Source organism: Mizuhopecten yessoensis, unplaced genomic scaffold (assembly GCF_002113885.1).
Source record: "Mizuhopecten yessoensis strain PY_sf001 unplaced genomic scaffold, ASM211388v2 scaffold11139, whole genome shotgun sequence".
NCBI classification, from domain to species: Eukaryota; Metazoa; Mollusca; class Bivalvia; order Pectinida; family Pectinidae; genus Mizuhopecten; species Mizuhopecten yessoensis.
The window spans coordinates 748,246-774,896 of NW_018408899.1; the positions used below are offsets into that span (position 1 = coordinate 748,246).

General features: G+C 41.6%; 1 protein-coding gene across 1 annotated transcript in view; it reads right to left on the minus strand.

Moving 5' to 3' along the window:
• The window catches only part of LOC110466584 (rho GTPase-activating protein syd-1-like), a 90,069-nt gene extending 71,859 nt beyond the window's left edge, over nt 1-18,210 (minus strand). Inside the window, exon 1 of the mRNA XM_021523171.1 lies at nt 17,787-18,210. Coding sequence (XP_021378846.1) covers nt 17,787-17,861 — 75 coding nt within the window. The 5' untranslated portion in view covers nt 17,862-18,210. The remainder of the gene's footprint in view (nt 1-17,786) is intronic.
• Nucleotides 18,211-26,651: the final 8,441 nt, after the last annotated feature.

Below are 26,651 nucleotides of genomic sequence, written 5' to 3' on the forward strand. Positions count from 1 at the left end.
CCCCCCCGACTTACAGACATCAATGTCTTTGGGATATAGCGGGTTGAGACAGACGATTGACTTGCTAAGTTTATCTATTGGGTTGGAGACGGGAGTAAATGGTTTTGTTGTGTTAGAGAGGGTCTTACTTAACTAGGTTGTGTTAGAGAGGGTCTAACTTAACTAGATTGTGTGTGTAGGTGTGAACAGCAACGATAACATAATGCATTCGTCAAGGTGAAGGTCTAGAGCCGACACCAAATATACAATAGCTCGTGAAAACATGCTTTTGTTGAATTGTTTCTTTTTAAACAACGGGTCAGGTTTCTCTGTTCTCCATTGGAGTCAGATTGGCCGTTGGTATCTCTATTCGCCGTTGGAATCACATTGAGTGACAGTTTCTCTGTTCCTTGTTGGAGACACATTGAGTGACAGTTTCTCTGTTCCCTGTTGGAGACACATTGAGTGACAGTGGCTATGTTCCCTGTTGGAGACACATAGAGTGACAGTTTCTCTATTCCCTGTTGGAGTCACATTGAGTGACAGTGGCTATGTTCTCCGTTGAAGTCACATTGGGAGACAGTGGCTATGTTCTCCGTTGGAGTCAGATTGAGCTTCAGTATCTCTGTTCCCTGTTGGAGTCACATTGAGGGACAGTGTCTATGTTCTCCGTTGGAGACACATTGAGTGACAGTTTTTCTGTTCCCTGTTGGAGACACATTGAGTGACAGTGGCTATGTTCCCTGTTGGAATCACATTGAGGGACAGTATCTTTGTTCTCCGTTGGAATCGCAATAGCTTCAGTATCTCTGTTCCCTGTTGGAGTCACATTGAGTGACAGTGGCTATGTTCCCTGTTGGAGACACATAGAGTGACAGTTTCTCTATTCCCTGTTGGAGTCACATTGAGGGACAGTGTCTATGTTCTCCGTTGGAGACACATTGAGTGACAGTGTCTATGTTCTCCGTTGGAGTCACATTGAGTGACAATATCTCTGTTCTCCGTTCGAGTCACATTGAGTGACAATATCTCTGTTCTCCGTTGGAGTCACATTGAGTGACAGTGGCTATGTTCTCCGTTGGGATCGCAATAGCTTCAGTATCTCTGTTCCCTGTTGGAGTCACATTGAGGGACAGTGGCTATGTTCTCCGTTGGAGTAACAATAACTTAAGTATCTCTATTTCCTGGTGGAGTCACATTGAGTGACAGTGTCTATGTTCTCCGTTGGAATCAGATTGAGCTCCAGTTTCTCCGTTTCCCTTTGGAGTCGAGTACATCTCATGTGTTCCGTTTGCTTTGGATGTAAGATTGAGCTCCATTAAACTGTTCCCCGTTGGATTGATATCGAACTCAAGTATGGCTGTTCCACTTTGGTCAGATTGACTTTCTTTGTCTCTGTACCCTGTAGGTAACATAACACGCACGTGTCCTTGTTCCCTGTGAGGGTCAGAATGAGTTACTGTGTCCTTGTTCCCCGTGAGGGTCAGAATGAGTTACTGTGCCCTTGTTCCCTGTGAGGGTCAGAATGAGTTACTGTGTCCTTGTTCCCCGTGAGGGTCAGAATGAGTTACTGTGTCCTTGTTCCCCGTAGGTCAGATTCCACACATATATATCTCAGTCCCCGTTGGTTCAGATTGATCTTCTTTGTTGCTGTTCCTTGTGATTCAGATTATGCCCTCCCTAGTCTCATGTACCATGTGTCCTGGGGAACATCAGAAGTTTCTGTGTATGTTGCTATGCTTGTTAGCTTTTCCTGTGCCCCTGTTTCCTGAAATAGGGGTTAGCTTAAGCTTCAGCACTGTGTTATATAGCATGTGTCTCACCCCTGTGTATTCCGCGTTCCGCGTTCCAAATATCATTTCCAACGGTAAGATTTAACCCCGGGTATATATTTGTGTAACTGTACCCCGGGCCATAATGGGCTTCCATATACATTTTTTACTGTAACACTTGTTAACCGCCGATATCGCATCTCCAGAACTAGTATCGATAGCTTTTGTTTCAGTAGCTGACAAGGTCATACAAGGTCAACCTACTTTGGATCGAACAGAAGCGAGCAATCACCGGCTTTTAGGAAAAGGTGCTAAGAGCTCGGTGTTCACTAACCCCAATAAACCACAATTTGTGGTCTCGGAACACCATATCGGGATTCGATAGGCCCAAGGCCGCGTGCTACGAGAAGCAGCCATTCTCGGTACCACAGTGTACTTCATAAATGGACGTGACATTCACGGCCTTGTCAAAGTTTAAAATGAAGAATACAACACTATCAGTATCTAACTTTAAATTCTCCAGGAAAATAATATCAAAATATTTTAGTACAAATGTTTAGATAAAGCTATATGTATTGCCCATTTTAAAAGATTTAGACATTAATATTGTCTACAATAAAGGTATAGATAAATGAGGTAGTTCAATATGTAATGATATAAAACAATTTCTTTATCCGACCAATTTAAATCCTTGTCTTAGGTCATGGCTGTGAACATGTAAGAGGTATGTTATTTTACTAATAAACGTCCTTAAATGGCCTTAGCTGTTAATAGGACGTTAAACAATATAAAACCAAACCAAATATTCGTATGAAGTTCGGATAAACGAAACGTTAGTCACAGAACAACGAGAGTTTTCTGTTTTATTCTTAACAAATTCGTCCAAACTCTTTGCTCCTGACCTAAAACATTTTTCAAATGAATAATTTACTTTTTGCCAGCAGAGCTAACCTTAAAAAGGAAACTTACGGTTGTTGCAAGTCCGAGTATCCCCTAACCTCAGCGTGCCAGACCATCACCATTGAGAGACGGTTGTTCACATGAACCTTTGTATCCTCGACGATTCTGTCTCTGGTTTTCGCATCGTTAACAACAGATAAAATACTAAGTAAAACAGCTACTTCAATTCCAAAGCCACCATTCAGCTGTTAGAGGTCTCTTCCAAGTGTGTTGGTACGAAAGTTTCAACGCGAAAGTATTTATCTATCGTCATCAAGGAGATTTCCGCAGCAGCACTCGTTCACTTCTGAGGCATACTTGGGTATTACGCCAGGTAAAGTATAGCAGACGGCGCGCTTCCGGTAAAGCCAGGTAAAGTATAAAAGACGGCGCGCTTCCGGTAAAGCGAGGTAAAGTATAGTAGACAGATTTAATTACATATGCTCACGGATGTGTAATCAATGTATAAATCTCATGTTTATCCAGTTTAAATCACGCGTCTAAATGTGAAACTCTTTAGAACGGATATGTACTCTCAGTAAAGTACAGGTAGGCCTAGCATACATCCTTAACTCAAACTGGGAAATGTAATGTCACACCTTGAAAACATTTTTTTCGTGTCTCTTTGTTGAATTTTTCTTTCCGAATTTTGGAGTCTAAAAAAAAGTCGGGGGTTTTAAGCATTGAAGGAAAAAGCATTGCATATAAGCATTAACAATTTATCTGGTATGAGTGCACCAAAATTCCAAATGGTCTTAGCAACATCAAACTGTTAGAATTATATTTCCGTGTATTTTCGGACCTTTCTTATTAACAGATATATCTCACGAGAGCGAATGAAAAGGATGCTTTTGGTAGCTAGAAACGTACCACCGGTCACCATTACATTTTAATGATATACATTCGTATACCTCAGCTGTATAACAGAGTATCTGGAGGCTTTTTCTCTTCGTGCGCTCGATTTTCTTCGGTCATGTTATCTATCTTTTTGGTCCACTCAGAAAAATCAGAAAGAGACATTACACCCGAGTTCTGAGTGAATTGTTCTATTACGGCATAATAAAATATGTATTGCTGTTGTTGTAAGGGAACATGACTTTTTGTTTCCCCTCGATTAAACATGTTTCCCTACGATGAAGGCAATACTATATATATATACAATATGGCTGGCTGGCAGAACAATTTTCCTGCTTTACTGATGAAACAAACATACCTATGTGCTTAATTTAGATAACGGCAAAAACCTTGCAACACATAAATATGAATAAGCCGAAAACACGACTCAACGTGAAACTTGTTCTGGTGTAAAGCAAAAACGTTGTTCAGTTAGCATTCCTTTGAAAAAAAAGTGTAAAAAACAAGTGTTACATAGTTATGGCAAAAATGTTCGTGTCATCATCTAAAACGCTTCCTCCGAAAATTAATGCATCGTCCAGAATATTTGTAGATCCAAACCCACCAATACGACCTCACACCCATCCTTTGTGTTAATAGGTCTCCGGGCTAGACAAAGGTGGCACAACGCATCCGTCCCCGACCAAATCTGTCACAATTTGGAGAGAGAAAGTGGAGAATGTGGGTAAGATTGAGTGGAGCTAGGGAAACAAAAGGGAGGGAGAGGAATGGAAAAGATAGAGAGTCGAGGGGAAAATATCAGAGAGTAACGTCAAGGGATGGGAAAGGCGAGACATGTAGGAGTTGGGTGTGGTTGGCGTCTATAATGAAGACAGAAAGTATCAATAACGTATGGTAGTGAGAGAAAAACGGAAGTAATGCTTGAATTGAAAAAAAACAATAGATAGGAGAGAGATATTAAAACAATGCTTGAGAATTTAATTCAGAAACATGCAATGTGTAACTCGATAACTTCACGACATATGCCTGTACTTAACTACATTGCTATGTAGACTGTACAAACGCTTTCTCATTAACTTCATAGGTTCTGTCCCTTTGCTACACTGTGGCATATTTAAGGAAGGCGTTGGAAGCACTGACATTTTCTGTTTCTAGATATTAGATATTACAGGATTTCGAATTTCAAAGGTTTACATTACGAGTACCTGATAATATATCAAGCTTCATCTTGTATAATATTCCCCGACTAACATTGAAATATCAGAATCCATGCCGAGAAATTATCCTAGAAATGCTGACATCACGCTTTAATGTGTGACGTGGGATAAGTGCTATCAAGCTTTAATCGTCGATTTATCAATGTATGCACTTGTAAAACACGAGCTATAATGTCATGTGTTGACTCTTTACATTGACTCAATATATTGACTCTGTAAGCCGACACTCTGTGGCGGCAGGCGGCCATCAATATTTAATTGGTGACAACTCGTTGTATCTTAGGGCACTACGGAATGACATTTTCTGTTTGTATTAACAATAAGTTATTTACACAATTGATCGAGTTGGAGAGTAATTGTTGAATAGTAAGGTAAAGAATGTTCGATCCTTACCACGGGGAAAGGTGTTGTGTGGGATACGATACTCCGTTCTGGCCGCTTCCACTACGATGGAAAAGTGTCCCAGAGCGTGGCTAATCGGGACCAATCGTGGCCCAAACGATGGAGGATATTTTAAACGTGCACAAAATAAGCGTAGCCGGGTCGTGGCCAACAAAGTAGGGCAAAGTCTTACATATTATATCGTACAAGCAGCGTGATAGAATCGCGGTGAGATCTCTGTGGTCGTAATAAAAATGCAGCACCATCGGCAACTATTTCGAGCCATTTTAATTACGCTTTTACCATGCTTTAATCACATTACCCTGAAAATACTGTATGATAAACTTCGCTCCCTCTACGCTAAACACGATCCTACGAAGACCTAGAAGCGTACTAGAAGCGTAATATGACCAGCACCAGCGTAGCGACATCGTCCTACAGTCTTCTAGGTCTGTGTAACAACGTAGTATGGCCCTGATCGTCGCAGCGGCAACGTAGTAGAAACGACCGCTCGTAGTGACAGCGAGTCAGCAGCGCTTTTGACGTAGAAGCATCGCAGTACAGTCGTGATATAGTCTTTAATTTCCCAAATTGCTGGGTTTTGACGGCTATAATGCCCCGATTTGATTACTTTTTTTTCACATCGTGGATGATCGGCGTGGTCTTCGTAAGGTCACAGAGATGTGTGAACGGGCCGGGTATAAAGACACCATGGGCTGGGATGGGAGAGTGAAATGTTCGTTAAGGTATGAGGAGGTAGTGAACACATCTTAACGCTGGACAAGGGGAAGCTAATATAATCTTTACCACGGGGACGACGTAGTCATTGGTATGGTAGGGGAAGTTATGATTATAGATTATCACACAGTATTTGCCGGGTTTGTCGTGAGAACAATTTTCTCGTCGCAAGCACGTGGATAAAATCGAGAGGCCACCGCAGGTGGACTCGAGATTTTATCTACGTGCAACCGATGAGAAAATTGTTCGAACGTCAAACCCTGAAAATACTGTATGATAAACTATTTATCATCTATATACTACCACCTTATATATTTCTTCATTTGAAAAAGTCAACTAAACACTATGTTTTCCAAATGACTTCTAAGCTCAATGGTCAACGATATCGCCTGTGACAAACGTAAACAAATAGAAGTTTTGTGCGGAGGAATACAATGAACCTTAAAACTATGTAAAAAAATATTTTTAAAACAGTCCTATCGTCATTGTTTTTTCCATATGCTAATATCCACCTGAAATGGTGTTGTTATTTTCACAATATTTTTCCGTAACTCTGTATTGATATGTTTATGACGGACTATTTTCTTACGCGGATCACTTTTGTGTGGACATTATTTCCGGTTTCGACCGTCATCTGGCGCGAGCAGGATGTTTTGTTTTGAGAAAATACGTTCCCAAGTGATGGGGAATGGGAAAATCCGATGAAAATCCGTTCTCAATTTGTTCTTAAGTCTTTATCATTCTGACAACCAATGATAATGGATTTGTCATGCTACCGGTAGGTGGTATAAAGTAGTATATAGATGATAATTAGTGATCCTTACCACAGGGAAAGGGTCATAAGAGGTACACTGTAAGTTAAGGTAAGGAATGGGTAATGAACAAATCTTCATCGCGTGGTGAGAGATACGGTAATGTAAAGAAGATATCCTTACTATTGGGAAAGAGCTGTGTTAATGGAAAAACAACAATACGACAGAGTGGAGTAATGGAACACAAAACCCTTTGCTGGGAGGATTAGTGAGATGTCCATTCAGGTAAAAAAAAGTATTGAACACAACTAGGGTAACGAAGTTGTCGTGAACACGACCTGAACACAGGAAGGAGACGACATGTAGGGTATGTTAATGATCACGTCAAATCACCGTTCCTCTCGGGGAATGCCATGTATTACATCCATACCGACAGCTTTCTTACTTATAGTATAGCTCCACCTTGCACAAACAGCTATGAGAAAAAATAGACTATCTTAAATGAGTGCCATTTCAAATGATTTATAAAACGTACGAGATTCATGAAACGTTTCTAGATTTTTTTTTAAAACGAAAAATTCGGGATAAGTTTCATAAATCCCCTATGCCGTGGTGAAGCGAACTCAAGACCCTTTTATCACATTGCCAAAGCCGGGGCAACTGATGTGAGAAGGGGATTAAAAGTGGGATCCAATGGTGACAGCATAGTTCGCAGTATGTATAAAGTTTAGGTCTCGAAGCTACAGGGGAAATAAAAGTAAATATGTCTTTAAAAAATACACGTGGGATTTCAATGTAAGTGAAAAGCTAAAGACGTCTACACCATGTGATATATAAAAAAAAACATACGACACCGCAATTGATTTGTCTGAGAACGTTTCCAACCTCCAATCGCCCACTTCACCCGTCTAGGGGTTCTCAGTTTCAAGCCAAGCGAGAATGTAACATTTTACATAACGAGAAAAAACATCTTCAATCATTTATATATTTTTTTCTTTTCTGAAATTGGATATAACGTGTCTATACTAAACTTGGGGGTTGGCGTTGTAAATCCTTCCAGATATGGAACATTAGATGTTTTTAATATCTATAAATTGTGAAAACTGTTAAAAATCTCTAACAGTGTATACGATTTGCTAATGAATGACGTTATATTACCAGTGGCGGGATACTTTATATGTCTTTCAAGACGTGATGACATGAAATATGTAGTCAAGTACGCTCATCCGGATATTTTTACAGCAGCGAAAATATCATTTGATTAAAGCAGAAGGAAACGTGAAATGTAGATGTTGAAAAAAGAAATTTGGCCGGTTTAAAGTTATTTCAAGTCCTTTCTTAATAATATTACATGATTAATCGATCTTTACACATGAACAAATATATATATATGAAGGTCATCATTTACTTTCAATAAATTTGTAATATTTCATAAAGATGAACATTATATGTGAATATAAAATGTGATATATACTATATGGTGTAAACGTGTTTACAAATCTTCTACATGAAATAACGATATGATTTTGACATAATTTGTGTGTACATAATATATGAAGACAATAGCTTGTGGGCGAATACCAAGTCAAGGGAGTTAACTGTAGTTAAAAAACTGTACCATCTAGACAATATGCATAGCGAAGTAGTTTAGAATGTATTGTATTTTGAACAGTAAAATACTAGTGGTTTTGATCGATAAACTGTAACGGGATTTAACGGCAGCGCCTGGAAAGATCAGTCGTTCCCCGGCAAATAGATCTCAAGTGCCGAATGGAGGACAGGGGTTCTGTCAGTTAATAGAGAGGTTATCTGAATACAGCCACTCTTAAAACAGGTATTGTTTGGGGGGTTTTAATAGGTATAAAAGTGTATTACACTGAAACAAATGTATAAGTGTAAACTCTAATTTTAGATTTCTGCACTCAAAACAAATGTATGCAGACATCCCAATTCGATTACTAAGTGAACAATACATGTTTGTACATATCCAAATTAAGTCCGTGTTTTTATCATCTTTATTTCTCTTGTGTCTTATCATCATATAGAAGACACAATAGGGATTTGAACAGATTTTTTTTTCATTTTCGCACTCGCTTACAGCACATTCAGGGTACGATCAAGCATAGTATGATATTATATCACCCTCTACACCATCAATATCACCATCTACACAATCAATATCACCATCTACACAATCAATATCACCATCTACACCATCAATATCACCCTCTACACCAACAATATCACCATCTACACCATCAATATCACCCTCTACACAATCAATATCACCCTCTACAAAATCAGTATCACCATCTACACAATCAATATAACCCTCTACACAATCAATAACACCCTCTACACAATCAATATCACCCTCTACACCAACAATATCACCCTCTACACCATCAATAACACCCTCTACACAATCAATATCACCCTCTACACAATCAATATCACCCTCTACACAATTAATATCACACTCTACACAATCAATATCACACTCTACACCAACAATGTCACCATCTACACCATCAATAACACCCTCTACACAATCAATATCACCCTCTACACAATCAATATCACCCTCTACACAATCAATATAACCCTCTACACCATCAATAATACCATCTACACAATCAATATCACCATCTACACCATCAATATCACCCTCTACACAATCAATATCACCCTCTACACAATCAGTATCACCCTCTACACAATCAATATCACCCTCTGCACAATCAATATCACCCTCTACACAATCAATATCACCCTTTACACAATCAGTATCACCCTCTACACAATCAATATCACCCTCTACACAATCAGTATCACCATCTACACAATCAATATCACCCTCTACACAATCAATATCACCCTCTACGCAATCAATATCACCCTCTACACAACCACTATCATCATCAAGCCATCAACAATCAAATACTATCAGGAGTTCAATCAGTGTTATCATTAGCACAATCAAAATAACTATCATCACCTTGAATATCCTCATCAGCACAGTCAACATCATCATTAGCGCAATGGGCATTATCATCAGCACAGCTAAACAGCATCATCGTGAATTTAATCCGTACTATCAACATCAATATTTAGCACAAATTACGTCATCATCAGCACAGTCGACATCATCATTAGCCCAATTATTTCTAACCCACTTCCAAAGGCTCTCTCGTCTGTTTTCCTGCATACGATATCAATTCATTATTATCAATTACTTTTGTTTAAGTCGTCTGATATACAGATCGAAGTATATATAAGAATAAGGAGAAAAAAAAGATAAAAGGAAAATGCGTAAGATTAACGACATACGTTGAAAGAATAATCCCCAGCCACACCTTTTTACGGTCCTTGTTTGTTTTATAAAATTATAGTTAATAGGAGGAAGATAAGAGAAATTCTGCAGGGAAAATAAAGCATATTATACATGTAGGTTGAATAGACAGTGAAAAAAGTGAAGTAAAAAGAAAAGAAAAAAAAAGATGATAGGAAAAGGATGGCGGTTCGTAACAGAAAACAGTTTACTTAATCAACATGTCGGTAGCAAAATAATAGTTATATATTTACGTTCTTTCAACTCAATATACTACACATTTTCTCTACTATCTTGTATTATTGTTATAACTCAATCATTCGATCTAGATAGCTAGTTGAGGATTTGTAGAAGATCTAAAGAAGGGTTTTTTTCAGAATTCCTGGCCGGTTCATCTAATTTTATTATCTTTCCCATTTTTAAGGTCATTTATTGATAGTGGTTAATAAATTTTGAATTTGATTGCAATGTTAAATGTCCTCTTGTTTCGATAATACCTATATGGTATAACTTGTCCACTATTCCGGTCCTGTAACGATATAAGACTCGCAGTCCCACCCTAACACTAACAATTCCTCAATTGATCTCTCATTCACCCTCTCAGTCCTACTCTAACAACTACCGGCCCTCCACCGATCTCTCACTCACCCTCGCAGTTCCACCCTAACACCTACCATCCCTCCACCGGTCTCTCACTCACCCTCGCAATCCCACCCTAAGACTTACCATCCCTCCACCGATCTCTCACTCCCCCTCGCAATCCCACCCTAACACTTACCATCCCTCCACCGATCTCTCACTCACCCTCGCAATCCCACCCTAACAACTACAATCCCTCCAACGATCTCTCACTCACCCTCGCAGTCCCACCCTAACACCTACCATCCCTCCACCGATCTCTTACTCACCCTCGTAGTACCACCCTAACACCTACCCTCCCTCCGCCGTTCTCTCACTCACCCTCGCAGTTCCACCCTAACACCTACCATCCCGCCACCGATCTCTCACTCACCATGTCAGTCCTACCCTAACAACTACCAGCCCTCCACCGATCTCTCACTCCCCATCTCAGTCCTACCCTAACCACTACCATCCCTCCACCGATCTCTTACTCACCCTCGTAGTCCCACTGTAACACCTACCATCCCTTCACCGATCTCTCACTCACCCTATTAGCCCTACCCTAACACTCACCATCTCAGTCCTACCCTAACAACTACCATCCCTCCACCGATCTCTCACTCACCATCTCAGTCCTACCCTAACAACTACCATCCCTCCACCGATCTCTCATTCACCCTCGCAGTCCCACTCTAACACCTACCATCCCTCCACCGATCTCTCACTCCCCCTCGCAGTCCCACCTTAACAACTACCATCCCTCCCCCGATCTCTCACTCACCCTCTCAGTCCTACTCTAACAACTCCCGACCCTTCACCGATCTCTCACTCACCATCTCAGCCCTACCCTAACACCTACCATCCCTCCACCGATCTCTCACTCACCCTCTCAGTCCTACTCTAACAACTACCGACCCTTCACCGATCTCTCACTCACCATCTCAGCCCTACCCTAACACCAACCATCCCTCCACCGATCTCTCACTCACCCTCGTAGTCCCACTCTAACGCCTACCATTCCTCCACTGATCTCTCACTCACCCTCGCAGTCCCACCCTAAGGGGGGCCATCCCTCCACCGATCTCTTACTCACCCTCTCAGGCCTACGCTAACAACTACCATCCCTCCCCCGCTCTCTCACTCACCCTCTCAGACCTACTCTAACAACTACCCTCCCTCCCCCGCTCTCTCACTCACCGTCGTAGTCCCACTCTAACACTTACCATCCCTCCCCCGATCTCTCGCTCACCCTCGTAGTCCCACTGTAACACCTACCATCCCTTCACCGATCTCTCACTCACCATCTCAGCCCTACCCTAACAATTACCATCACTCCACCGATCTCTCACTCACCCTCTCAGTCCTACTCTAACAACTACCCTCCCTCCCCCGATCTCTCACTCACCCTCGCAGTCCCACCCTAACACCTACCATCCCCCCACCGATCTCTCACTCACCCTCTCAGCCCTACCCTAACACCAACCATCCCTCCACCGATCTCTTACTCACCCTCTCAGTCCTACTCTAACAACTACCATCCCTCCACCGATCTCTCACTCACCCTCTCAGCCCTTCCCTAACACCAACCATCCCTCCACCGATCTCTTACTCACCCTCGCAGTCCCACCCTAACACTTACCATCCCTCCACCGATCTCTCACTCACCCTCGTAGTCCCACCCTAACAACTACAATCCCTCCCCCGATCTCTCACTCACCCTCGTAGTCCCACTCTAACACCTACCATTCCTCCACCGATCTCTCACTCACCCTCGCAGTCCCACCCTAACAACTACAATCCCTCCCCCGATCTCTCATTCACCCTCGTAGTCCCACTCTAACACCTACCATCCCTCCACTGATCTCTCACTCACCATCTCAGTCCTACCCTAACACCTACCGTCCCTCCACCGATCTCTCACTCACCCTCGCAGTTCCACCCTAACACCTACCATCCCTCCCCCGATCTCTCACTCACCCTCGTAGTCCCACTCTAACACCTACCATTCCTCCACCGATCTCTCACTCACCCTATTAGCCCTACCCTAACACCTACCATCCTTCCACCGATCTCTCACTCACCCTCGCACTTCCACCCTAACACCTACCATCCCTCCCCCGATCTCTCATTCACACTCTCAGTCCTACTCTAACAACTACCGTCCCTCAACCGATCTCTCACTCACCATTTCAGTCCTACCCTAACACCTACCATTCCTCCACTGATCTCTCACTCTCCCTCGCAGTCCCACCCTAACACCTACCATCCCTCCACCGATCTGTCACTCACCATCTCAGCCCTACCCTAACACCTACCATCCTTCCACCGATCTCTTACTCACCCTCGCAGTACCAACCTAACACCTCCCATTCCTCCACCGACCTCTCACTCACCCTATTAGCCCTACCCTAACACCAACCATCCCTCCACCGCTCTCTCATTCACCCTCTCAGTCCTACTCTAACAACTACCGTCCCTCAACCGATCTCTCACTCGCCCTATTAGACCTACCCGAACACCTACCATCCCTTCACCGATCTCTCACTCGCCCTCGCAGTCCCACGCTAACACCTACCATTCCCCCACCGATCTCTCACTCCCCATTTCAGTCCTACCCTAACAACTACCAACCCTCCCCCGATCTCTCACTCAGTAGTCCCACTCTAACACCTACCATCGTTCCACCGATCTCTTCCTCACCCTCGCAGTCCCCCCCTAACACTTACCATCTCTCCACCGATCTCTCCTAACAACTACAATCCCTCCAACGATCTCTCACTCACCTTCGCAGTCCCACCCTCACACCTACCATCCCTTCACCGATCTCTCACTCAGCCTCGCAGTCCCACCCTCACACCTACCATCCCTCCGCCGATCTGTCACTCCCCATCTCAGCCCTACCCTAACCCCTGCCATCCTTCCACCGAACTCTTACTCACCCTCTCAGTCCTACCCTAACCCCTGCCATCCTTCCACCGATCTCTGACTCACCCTCTTAGACCTACCCTAACCCCTACCATCCCTCCCCCGTTCTCTCACTCACCCTTTCAGTCCTCCCCTAACACCTACCACCCCTCCACTGATCTCTCCCCCCCCCTCGCAGTCCCATCCTAACACCTACCATCGTTCCACCGATCTCTTCCTCACCCTCGCAGTCCCACCCTCACACCTACCATCCCTCAACCGATCTCTCACTCAGCCTCGCAGTCCCACCCTCACACCTACCATCCCTTCACCGATCTCTCACTCTCCCTATTAGACCTACCCGAACACCTACCATCCCCCCACCGTTCTCTCACTCCCCCTCGCAGTACCACCCTAACACCTACCCTCCCTCCACCGATCTCTCACTCACCCTATTAGACCTACCCTAACACCTACCATCCCTCCACCGATTTCTCACTCACCCTCGCAGTCCCACCCTAACACCTACCATCCCTCCACCAATCTCTCACTCACCCTCTCAGCCCTACCCTAACACTTACCATCCCTCCACCGATCTCTCACTCACCCTCGCAGTTCCACCCACCCTCTCAGTCCTACTCTAACAACTACCCTCCCTCCACCGATTTCTCACTCACCCTCGCAGTCCCACCCTAACAACTACCATCCCTCCACTGATCTCTCACTCACCCTCGCAGTTCCACCCTAACACCTACCATCCCTCCACCGATCTGTCACTCACCATCTCAGCCCTACCCTAACACCTACCATCCCTCCACCGTTCTCTCACTCACCCTGGCAGTCCCACCCAACACCTACCATCCCTCCACCGATCTCTCACTCACCCTCTCAGCCCTACCCTAACACTTACCGTTCCTACTCTGATATCACACTTAGCTCTTTCACCACCACTCTAACACTAATCATCCCTCCACTGATCTCTCACTAAGCCTCTAACCAAGATCCTAACTTACCATTCCTCCAATGATCTATCACTTTGCCTCTCATTTCCACTAAACACTTACAATCCATCCATCGATCTCTCACTCACCCTCTCAGCCCTACCCTAACACTTACCATCCCTCCACCGATCTCTGAGCCTCCTACCTATAAAGATGCCTATCGCACAAGAGCAAAATATACTATCATGCACTCACATAAGTGCATAGTGGTAAAACATATTGTGATAGATGCCTGCGCTCCACTTTAGCACATGTCATCCCACAATTACTATCCAAGGCCAATCCTGCACTAAAACATCTCCCCTCCACAACACTTATAACACCTACACCCGATCTCCCAATCAAGTATGGCTGATTAATTAATCCTACATAAGAACATATGTCTTTTCGCCTTTTTAACCTAATTCCCGACTAGTTTAGGTAAAGCTCCCGTGAATCGACCTCCTAATCTACCCACGCGGCAATGACAATAACTGTGTAAAATGTCACAAACACTAAAGACGACAACCGCCAGCCTCTGTACCAGTTCTCAGTTGTCTGACCTTTAATATCTTCTGCCTACACTATTTCTGGACTCTCCCACCTATAAAACTAAAACAGCTTTACAAATTGTTTGCCACTAAATCCACCTTCAATGGCTTTTTAATGGGAGTTTGTCTCTCCCAAGATAACGCCATTGTTTTCAATCTGGTAAAATATAAAGTATTGTGAGATCATATAAACAGTTATGTTAAATGACGCCGTTGCGTAGGCGTGCAGTTTTCATGAAGTTAACCCGAAGGAGTATCATCAACTTCGAAAAAAACACCTATATATATATATATATGCAACCTTAACTTGTCCACACTGTTGGAATTACTTCTTTGCCCCATATACTATTATAAGTAATTCGTATCCTACGGACATACCTCCATTAGGATCCAGTGTTATATGGGATTTTACCGTCTATATTACTTCTTTGACCCATATATATACATACATATATATTTAAGGTAAAATAAATAGCTAAATCAACTGACATTTTCCGGAATACACTTTGCAGTAAAGATTGATTTACTATACCTCTCATTCCATATACTTTGTGTGGTTATTTTGGCAACGTTACTATGCCACATAGAGAGTGTATACATTTAAAGAGAATCCTACGCTGCAATCGCACTGTGATCATTTGGATTACGTCAAAACAACGACCCATCTGTACCAGTGTAAAATAAATAGTAAAGTCTGGGTCCTATATTACTGCCAAATAACTTAATTTTTAAAAATCCTATTTTGAAACGCTGTTTTCGAGTGAAAATTGTCTATGATGGAACTATCAAATGTAGTTTGATAAGGGTGAATATCAACAGGTTGGTTTTAGTCTGTTCAAAGACCATTTGATCCTATTAAATCCATGGAATATAAATAAAGTAAACTTTAGATCACGAAAATCGAAAGTGTTTCATATGGTCTCAATCGATGTTAACAATACACGTATTAGAAGCTATCGATTCTATCCTAATCATATAGATAACAACCTGTCCAAATCGGGCCCTTAATAATCCGGAAAAACCACACCGTCTATTAGTATTTGTGCATGCTTAATCCGGAAACCTTCCTACAAATATTCCAAAGAAATATCCCATACACTATAGATAAGATGATATCTCATAGACTAAATCAGATATCTTCATCAATGTAAGAGATATCGTGTTTAAACAATAAAGACAATCCCAATCATTGCGATATCACAACTAGCTATCTTTATCACTTATCATTATCTTGAATTCATTTTGATATAGTTCGTGTATATATCTATCAAGTTTTAAAATATCTCTATTTGAACTTTAATGTCGGGACCCATACTGTTCCACTCGAATCCATCTCGAATCTACACAGGAATGTATCATTATATAGGTATGAAATAATTATCTCGTTTTTAAAAATCGCTGTAAAAGATTTATTCGTAAAATGTGCGCCAACCGTTGAAGTATGTTGTTGGCGACACTTTCATGACACAGTACGTTTAAGGATAAAATGGAGCCCGATTCCGAACACTATCAAACTTCTGACCAATACTTGATGCACAGCACCACAAAAAAGACCGATATCCTAAACATTTCGACACTACCAACACGACATTTAATTCAATTCTAAAATCGAAAAACCTTGATTTCATAATTTCATTAATTATGAATATAGCGTAACGAAGCAATCAAATAGAAAATACTCCCCAGCATTTAATCGGATATACAAGAGCTGGTATTATACACACACAAAACCGTTTGTTCACAGGAAGAATAACAACCTTGAGAAATACTGAGAGTTAATATGTCGACCGATAATATACAAAGAAGAACCTGAACAATTAACTTTCCTACGCACACCTTTACCTAATTCATATACAGTTCTATGGCGACGCCCATGGAGCATATAACATCTACACAAGAGCGACCAGACAACCCAAAGAGGTTCCGAAAATCAGTGAATACGCGTTACATGGGGTTAACAATGTTAGAAATTTTCTTTTGCAAGGAATGAGTCGTAAATGCAATTTCGAAATCATTAACTGCAAACCGTATACAACGCCTACGATTAATACATTTATGGTTCCAACCCTTTGACATTTGGCATAGTGCTGTATTTCTATCTCGGGAAAGGTCACAGTAGCCCTTGGATTACAATAAAATGGGATCATATAGCACCCTTCATGTCAAGAAGAAGGGTCATAAGTTCAGTCATGTGTGCCTGTGAATGGGTATACACACGACACTAATTATTGTCCAGTATCACACGTACCCGGCAAGTACATAAACGTACAGCTAACAATATGTTACACTTAGGAATCAACACAGCGGCACTCCACACACCAAATCTGAGTACACACGTACTTAGGGATGTGGTCAGGACCACAACACCACACAAAAAGCACGTGTATTTCTCACCCTGTCCCCTACCCACCCCAGTCCCATGCGTACCTTAAACGGGGATACTCTAGAGCTCACGTGTCTATAACTCCTACACTCCTATGAGGCTTTCCTACCAGAACAGGCTCACGTGCCAACATTCCGATTAATACCCGACAACCTTTTACCAGTAACAAATGCACATATTTACAATAACAACATGTACCCGACAAACCCTGATTTCAAATTCAATGTCAATTTCCGATCTACTCCACCCAATCTGTAGTACCGGAAGCTGGCACCCACGCAATATCATTCACCCCAATGCACTACACGTGGTTTACCTGACACGTGTTATACCATATTGAGAGATATCATGAAGGTACCACTGTACCCGGAATGTTTACTTACCTCCTCTCGCCCACAACAAAACATCACAGCGTTCCTCAAATCCAAAACCAAGCTGGTCAACCACGGCAAAATCATGGATAAATGTTCCAAGCATTTGGTCCTGCAAGCTTTTCATATCTTCCGTCGATGTGATCGGTTAATATCAGCTCTGATAACGAACTCATACATTGTTATAAGAGGTGGCACAGATGAGGAATACAGATTATACCATGATGGGGATGGAAGGTCGAGTACCTGGTATTTCTCGTCATGGTTTTGGCGTCCGTGTCTTGCAGGTGGAGGTGTCTGTTAGAGTGTCACCAGTGACAGTTCAGCCTCTGTAATATATGGCAGAGACGTACCAGACATTTATCACCATGTGTCACAGCTGTGCATTGGCACCCAGTACAGTGTAAGGTAAACGTGTGTACACAACAATGTTGACGGCCGAGGGTGCCTGCTGGAATATCGATGGCGATTGATCACAGTACATATAAAAGGAAGCACTACGCCAGCAGTGCTATTCACACCGGAGAAGGCCCCTCAGATAGAAAGGTCGGCGAGGATAATACAAACCATCGATACCAATATCCACTTTCCTCCGCGTCAGAACATTTCACCAGAGATGACATTTGTGTTATCGATATCCTTACACAGACTCTCCATCATCAGCCACAGAAACATTCCCGCCATTTCTCGATCTATTCCAAAGCTATTTGTCGTCTGCCGCCGGAGACCGCGAGCCCCGCGCGCTAGTAGGCCGTGCCGGAGTGGACAGTCCACTGTGTGTATGAAACGCCAGGACCTATTGACTGACCGTTGACGCTAGGTGCCTTGGCTTTCCCATGGTTGGTATAGCGACCGTGTCTACGAATTGCAGCCATTTTAAATGCCCTAGCTCAATTTGATAGAAGCGTGCATTCATAAATAAAACATCAGGCGAATCTTTAAGGGCTTTGGCGGAAGTCGTAACTGCACGTTCTAGATCCGATTAAGCCCGCCTAGTATCGATATGTACTTGGTGAACGCAAGGTGTCTGTGAGGTAAGTAATAGCGCTTTACAAACATTGGGTCCCAGGAAACCAACTGCCTAATGGTCCGATGTACTAAAAAATAACGTAGCTGTAAATAGTACCAACACCAATCACTGTTCCGTGGTCACTAAGGAGTTCCAAACAGATCGTATAAACGTCAGAACGGACTTTCTGTATGACAGTCAATCACTGGGATGTCCTAAAGTTTGCCCTACGTATCCTGTTCAGCTGTTGGCGTTATGAGTTTCGGAGGTGTGGTGAGGTTCGCAGGTGTTGTTAGCTTCGTAGGCAATATGAGTTTTGGAGGCGTAGTGAACTTTTGAGGTGAGATGTTGCCCTTTGGAGGTAGTTTGTCTTTTGAAACTGTTGTGAATTTTGGAAGTATTGTCCTTCCGTTGGGGGTATTGTACCCTTGAAGGCGTTGTAATCTTTTGAGAAGTTCTTCTATGGGAGCCTTATAACCGTTGTACCGCTTTAGTGGTGTTGAACTTTAGATGTGTTATGATGTTTTGAAGATGTTGCCTTCTGGAGGCGTTGTGGCCTTCAGAATGGTTGTGACCTTTCCACCTTAAAAGGGTTTTACGTATATCTTAGGTTGTGTAATGTTCTGTAGGGTTGTATTTGTGACGTTCAGAGTTATCGTGATTTTTATAACTAATTCTCAGTTTATATAGTGACGTGAAAGATGACAATGTAATCAATATGTGGTTAAGAGCTTACGTGAAAGTGTAGTTAGGAACGCAGCAGCCATGATGGTGCGAGTGTGGAACTAACTACGTCCAAACAGCGCGGCTATAATGTACTTACACAACGTCTTATGATTCAAGTTCCTATGCTAAATTATGACGTTTGAAAAGTTTCCTCATCTGTATCAAAATTGGGATATGTATGTCATAAAATCATTAACATTACTGTCACTGGCAACTCGGTCCGGACGGTACGAATTCTTTGGCTATAATATCGGCATCGACAATAATTAAGGTCAATGATGAAGCATCCGATGAACGATCTTTCCACAAAAAAAAAAAAAAAAAAAAAATTATGCTTGAACAGTTGATAGGCGAAGTATCAATCCATCATAGGTATTCGTACAAGATGGAAGCACATATATAGTTCAACACAAGTTGCTCAATCCAAGTACACTGTCTCCACGCAACGATGCTCGTACTGGTTATTCTGTGACACACTTCTCCTGTCAGCTAGTCCTAAACCCGTATCTCTCTCGACTATTGGTCCCGTGCACGCTTTTTCGTCCCACGAGCGCATTAGCGTGGCATCATCATTAGAAGCAATGTTATTAGTGGTTATAAGTATCCGATACTTTGTTACCATACATCAGAGGGGTGTATAGTAACATATGTTACTTGTACCGCAAATGGAAGCACCAATCTTCGTCACTCTGACGTATCGTTACAGCTGATACTATGCCAAAGGGTGATTCCCCACAAGACATATAGGCGAAGTAACAAATAACTTTATGAGGTAATTACCTCATCATCATCCCGGTGATGTGAGGGTTACACAGCATTAACGTCGATAGACCTCCTTGTCGCATTACCACCGATACGACTCGACGTGTAAGAATGCTTCTACACGCATAGCACATAAGACGGGTAACAATGGTATGATTAAGTTACTTTGTGTGATTATCACATAGATTGGTATAACAATAACATTAGCGGTTATCGGTCCCTTGGCCTTTACCATTGATAGTATACTACTACCACTCGTAGTAGCGAGAGTATCAATGGGCGTTTACTATGTTCCTCCCTCACAGATCGATAGCTGATCGGAATTCCGTGGTCCGGCACCCCCTCACACACTAACAACATGTCACGTGATCTGCCATAACGGTCCGACTTTCTACCAACAGTTCATCATTACTTATTCCCAGCATTGATTATCCGTTTCTATGGCAACCACACACATTTAAAAGGCACCGAGCGTCCTATATGACAGATCATAGATTGGCATCCAGCCGTCAATCGATAGGGAATTAGCGTTTTTGCCGCCAAAGCGTTTCTCCTCACCTTGACCGCTGGCTATTATGGGGGTTGCAATTGCCTTATAGTTAGTGACGCTCACACGTGCGTCCAGCTCGTAATTTGCGGTAGAAATAGCGCGAATAAAGCTGAAGATAGCGCGTGCCTCTCAGGTACGTCCAGCTGGACTACAGAAATTACTCTTCCTGAAACTGACCGCTGTAATCATATTGTCCAGTCCGCCATCATTATCGGTGGGCTGATCTATACGCGGTCAAGCCTGGCGGCACTAGCGCTGGGGTTCTGGCATCAAGGTATCGGTCATTTCTCTGATTAACTCTTTGCGTGATTTGACCAATGTAGTAAATATTTATTTCTACGTGTAATCATAGTTATTGGTCGCTTGGGTCAATATTGATCATGTCTAGAGAAAGTTCACTAACGGCACAGATGCCGTGAAACGTTATCACAGCTGATGCCGATATCTTAGGTAAGCGGTCCAGTATTCGCTTTGAATCTTTGAATCCCAGATTTGTATATCACTTGATCGACGATATTGCCGCAGCAATCCCTCCTATAACATGTTGCCTCAATGTATATTTTCAGTCCCAATCCTAACACATAGAAACACGAACTTTGGCACAGCGCCCTCTCTATTTATACAACATTATAAAACGCTTTATATAAAACAGATCTTAAACTACAACAATTGCTAAGATAAATGCAGTGTAAAACTGTACTGATAAAACAGCAACTGTTCCGACGGGAATAGAGAGTTCAAAAGTGTTTCAAAGACCTGGATTTTCCAGGACGTTTGAAAAACAGCTTATGATCCAAATGTCCGGAGGGAGGTTGGTACGTAGACTATACTTTTGATGCTGATTTGTTTAAAACATCGGTTTCCACAAGTGACGGAGCGTGTTGTCGGTATTAATCTACACTCGGACGGTACTCTACTGGTAGCCAGTTTAAAATCCATCGACCTGTGTTTTTTAGAAGGTTGTGGTCAAGAAATGTCGGATGCAACCGATACATGTTAAGATACTGTTACTCTTACAGACGATAATGTCTAACGACACGCTTCCAATCGAACTGAGAAAGTGTACCAACTTTCCTGAAGTCTCATGATCATTTATGTTACGGTCCCATCAGATTATTTTTTTTATAGGAAAGCTTTTTTTATGTCAAATATAATTGGCTTTAATAGACTAAGCACTTTTTGGAGCCAACACAGAACCTTGGCAAACAGCAAAGACCTAACATAAACCTATGTGATAGTATGCAATACCTGATATAGACATATACAGCATGCACCTTCTTCGTGTAACACCCCGTTAAGATCGGTCAGGCCACTTCCGCTTGCATTGGTATAAAGTGTTCGGATTTCATCATGAAAGGGATCTTATCATTTCTCTGAATGATTGTATTGCCGGGAATCGAAATATCTGTAACTTACAATTTCTTATATCGATCCGGATGATATTCTCTTTTAAAATATATTAGATATATACATCAAATATTACAAAAGCGATCGATATAGGATCAGACCAGCAGTAAAAAGGATGCGGTGGAGAATGTTCGGATAATTGGGCCCGCTACATACAAATCATTGATCCCCGTTTTATGATCACATAATTGTCATTTGTATCACCCGTTTGCCACGTCGTTACAAGGGCTATTCCGAGATAATCAGGCGATAAACATGTCACAGCGAGGCCCTCACGTGCTCCTATATGTACGTCAGAGCAAAGAGACGGAGAAAGCGTAATGTTGAATGTTCTCGACAATCGAAATAAAATTTTCTGAGTTAAGGACTTTGTCGAACTGATTCTCCTCCAGGATACAATAAAGGTCTTTGTATGACTTTATCATTTACCCTAAAGCACCATAGAGTGACGGTTATTACATGCAGACCGTAGTCACACATAAGGGTTACGGCAAAGGTAGCGCGCACGGACGGGCACCTGTTAGCACACAGACGCTGACTATCAATAGAGTAAGTGGTTTTGTCCCGATATGGCATTAATTTTGTAGGGTAATACCTTCCTGAATATAAGCGTACATTACTTATGCTACGAATTCCCAGGGTTTCCATTTATGTACTTTTTTTTTCATACAGTGAATATATCCCCGACAGAACCCCTCGGTATATCAGCTACAATCTGGCATTATAATATAGGAACAAACACCTCCACCCCTTGTCCTTGTATCCGAATAGAAGAGGCAGGGAATTTTACGAATCATATCATGGTTTCGGATGAAATACATCGAACACGCCTTCATGAATCTAGATATCAGCTGATCTCCTATCTAATCTTAGACCTACAACATAGCAAAGGTCTGATAAATCATTATTTTGAGAGTATTCTAAACACTTTAAGATTTTGCCATGATCTGCAAATATGTAGGATCTGTAATCTGTGACACTGTGAGGCAATTCAAATTGACCTTTCTCTCGCCGCACAAAGATATCCGGTTGTTTAAGGCTAGACCGTATTGTTTAGCCGTTAAGGACCACCGTCGAAATTGGATCTGCCTTTTCAAGGACCGCTTAATACGTATTAAGGCGATAGTTTCCCTCTGCTCAAAAAAGACTATCGTCCTGTCGCGAATAGAAGAGATTGCCCTGTATCAGCACTCGAATGCACCCGCCTACACATCGAAGGTAACCATGCCTGATTTCCCAACAAAGACAGGAATCGAATACACTCACCGAGGAAAGGGGAAAAGGAAACGCACCAGAGGCATATGCATTTGGGTCTTGGTTAAGATAGTCTCTTCAATGTCAACTCATTTATCGTTACGCTGATGTCTGCATATATATATATTGGCCAAAGAAGATAGCATTCTGAATTAATTCACTTTCAGAGTGAACTAAACCCTTCAGGTATATCATTAAAAAATGTACAGCTTGAATCTAAAATGAATTCCAAAACCAAGAATGTCTTACTTGACCCCGATGTCCATACCGTGATCGATGCTCTGCATTAAATATATGTGCGTATATCGATAAACAAAGAATTTAATAACTCGACTCTTGTCTGCAAAAACAAAAGCATTACCTTCAAAAAGAAACAGGTAGCTTGATAGCCAAGGAAACTCTTTCTAACACTTTTTTTCATTGTTCAAACAACGAAATACTTTCTAATCATGCTCCACAGTACTACAATTTTTTACGAATGCCGGTAGATGATAGGAATACGTGCCTTCCTCGCTTTTAATAAATTCCGAAACTTCAGAAGGATCCCATCAAATACCTGTTATCGAGGCTGTACTAGTTCAACTAGACCATGATCCACCATAGAGTTCCAGGGTTACGGTAACGTACATGGTCTGAACCCCTGGAATATGTCATGACAAGAACGAAAGCACGCGGTTAGCAGTTTGATTAGTTTGAGGTAACAAAGGAGCAACACCCGACTTAAAAGCAAGTCAAGTGTATTGTTACAATGCCGCGCAGTTGTTTTGATATACATCAAAGGATTATATGACTAACGTGTATCATCAACACGGTGGCACGGACAGACCGACACACATGTCAGGGGTTCAGCGAACGAAGTAGACCCTGTAATTTCAAGGATGGCCATCCTACCATCTCACTATCATTCTTAGAACCATTAAATCAGGGCTACGTCGTATTTTGGTACTGTTTACTCGAGAAGTGAAATAAACAGCATGTGGATTTTGAAGAAATCAAAACATCTTTCGATCAATCTTTAACAATCTCTTATAATAGCAAAACTTTTGACATTTCGACTTAACTTTGATCTCTTATTATCAGAGTTTTCTTTTCCAAGAAAGGCAAACGGCGATATAAATGCATGGTTGTATATTATTTCGACCATGTTTTATGAAATATTCTAAGAATGATATAGTGAGAATGAGTAAGTTCCTGATAGAAAATAGCTTTGTTGAACTAGGTGGCGTGAATTTCCAGCAGACTGTAGGCATTTCTTTGGGAGCAAACTATCGCTCTTCTGGCCGACTTGTTTTTGTTTTCGTATGAGGCGGACCATATTGATGAACTTATCAGGACTGGTAAAATTCTAGCCAAGTCCTTCAATTCTACATTCATATATATCGAAAGATGTGATGTCTTTAAATAACAAGAAAATAGTATTGACCTCCGTGGTCATATATATTTCCTGAGACTGAATTCAAGGAAACTAGACTCGTTTTCTTATACACCATACATGTTGATTCGGTATTCAAGAGCTTGCCTCCGATATCATGACTTCCAGGAAAGACGTCGACTGCTGGCAAACAAACTAAGAGCACATACTTTCTCAAGATGCAGGTTAACGAAGACTATAGAAAAGTTTTGCGGTCTTCATCATGATCTCACAGGAAAATGTTATTTCGTTCCAAGTCGATGTTTTTCATGATGCTCATATTGGTGTTGCTTGTAGTTTTGTTGTCACAACCCAATTTTTGATATTAGGATGTGACATTACTTTATTTGACCTTATGAACATGGCCGGTGTTGTCGATGAAGGAGAAGACACGTACTTACCCTTCCGACACACCTGGTCTTATTCTTCTTGTGTCTCCATCAAAATATCTCCGTTGTTCACTTTTTGCTCTCGTTTTCTCGATTTCGAACTGTATTTTTTTACACTGATCGTTTTAATTTGGGTTCACCGTTGGTATAAAGGGAAAGTTCAAAAGTCCATATATGCAGTCTATCTCAGGTTCAGGGTTCTTACATATGGAACGCACGCAAACAAGTAGACTGATACGGCGTAAAATAACATTTCGGAATCATTTATAAAGATCATATTTTTTTCTGACAAATCACCCCGGATGTTCGAAGCAGCGCCTATCGCAATATCGTGGTCGGCCAACAGGTAAAGTAATAAATAAGATTGAAAACAGATGTTTGGGTTCCAGACTACACAGAATCGTTGTCATTGCCAGACTCAATGCTGATGAATTTAGTTCCGCATGAAAATGAGATTACCATCTATAACCTTTTGGCTTCAATTGTTCGTGCCAAACGTCCGTAGGGTTTTCTATTTCCTGTTGTTGAGAGATCTCCTTTAATTACCTAAAAAGTGCGCCTGGTTGTACAAGCTTCTTTCCTCGACAAACAGTTTCAATTAACCACCATTCTCTCGGTTATTATAGCTTCCTGTGTTCGTTATACCAAACTATGGTAACTTAAATTAACATTTTGATTCATACATATGTACAGTGACACTTAGAACTGCATTGTTTCTTAGTATTTTGAAAGTCACATGCAAGAATACAATTGGTTTTAATTTAAATAAAAACACGATTTCCTGGAAATTTTGAATTTGGTTCGTGGCTTTTTTGTTTTATTTTGCTTTCTTTTTTATTCATTAATGCATAATCACTTCGGCAATATCATTATTGTATTGATAATACCACTGTAACACCGTAATTGATCGTTAAATCATTTTATCCTATGTTCAATTCTTTTCTTTTTTTCTTTCTTTTTTTTGGCAGATAAAATGTTTAAACTAAACTTAGGCGCCAGTTGAAGACACAAATTGTAAGTTTCTTATTTTGGTTGTTTCATATTCAAATATTCACATTTGATAAGCCGACATTTTTGTTTGAAAATGATTTGACGTGTCCGAACAAAACAAAAATATCACGAACGATACAAATGCCCTCGCTTGCACCCTGTTAGAGGTCCTTGTGATTATATCCCATCAACATTATCTATAGTTGGTATCATTATGACAACTTAATTCTCTCTTACATTGAAGTTCATTGTATCGGTATATTTTCGTGGCTGACGGTCAAATTTATAACACAGGTTGATGAAGATTAGGAACTATGTTTTTATGTTGCTCATTAGTTGGACTCGTTGTAAAGTAATGAGGATGTGATATTTCTTGAAA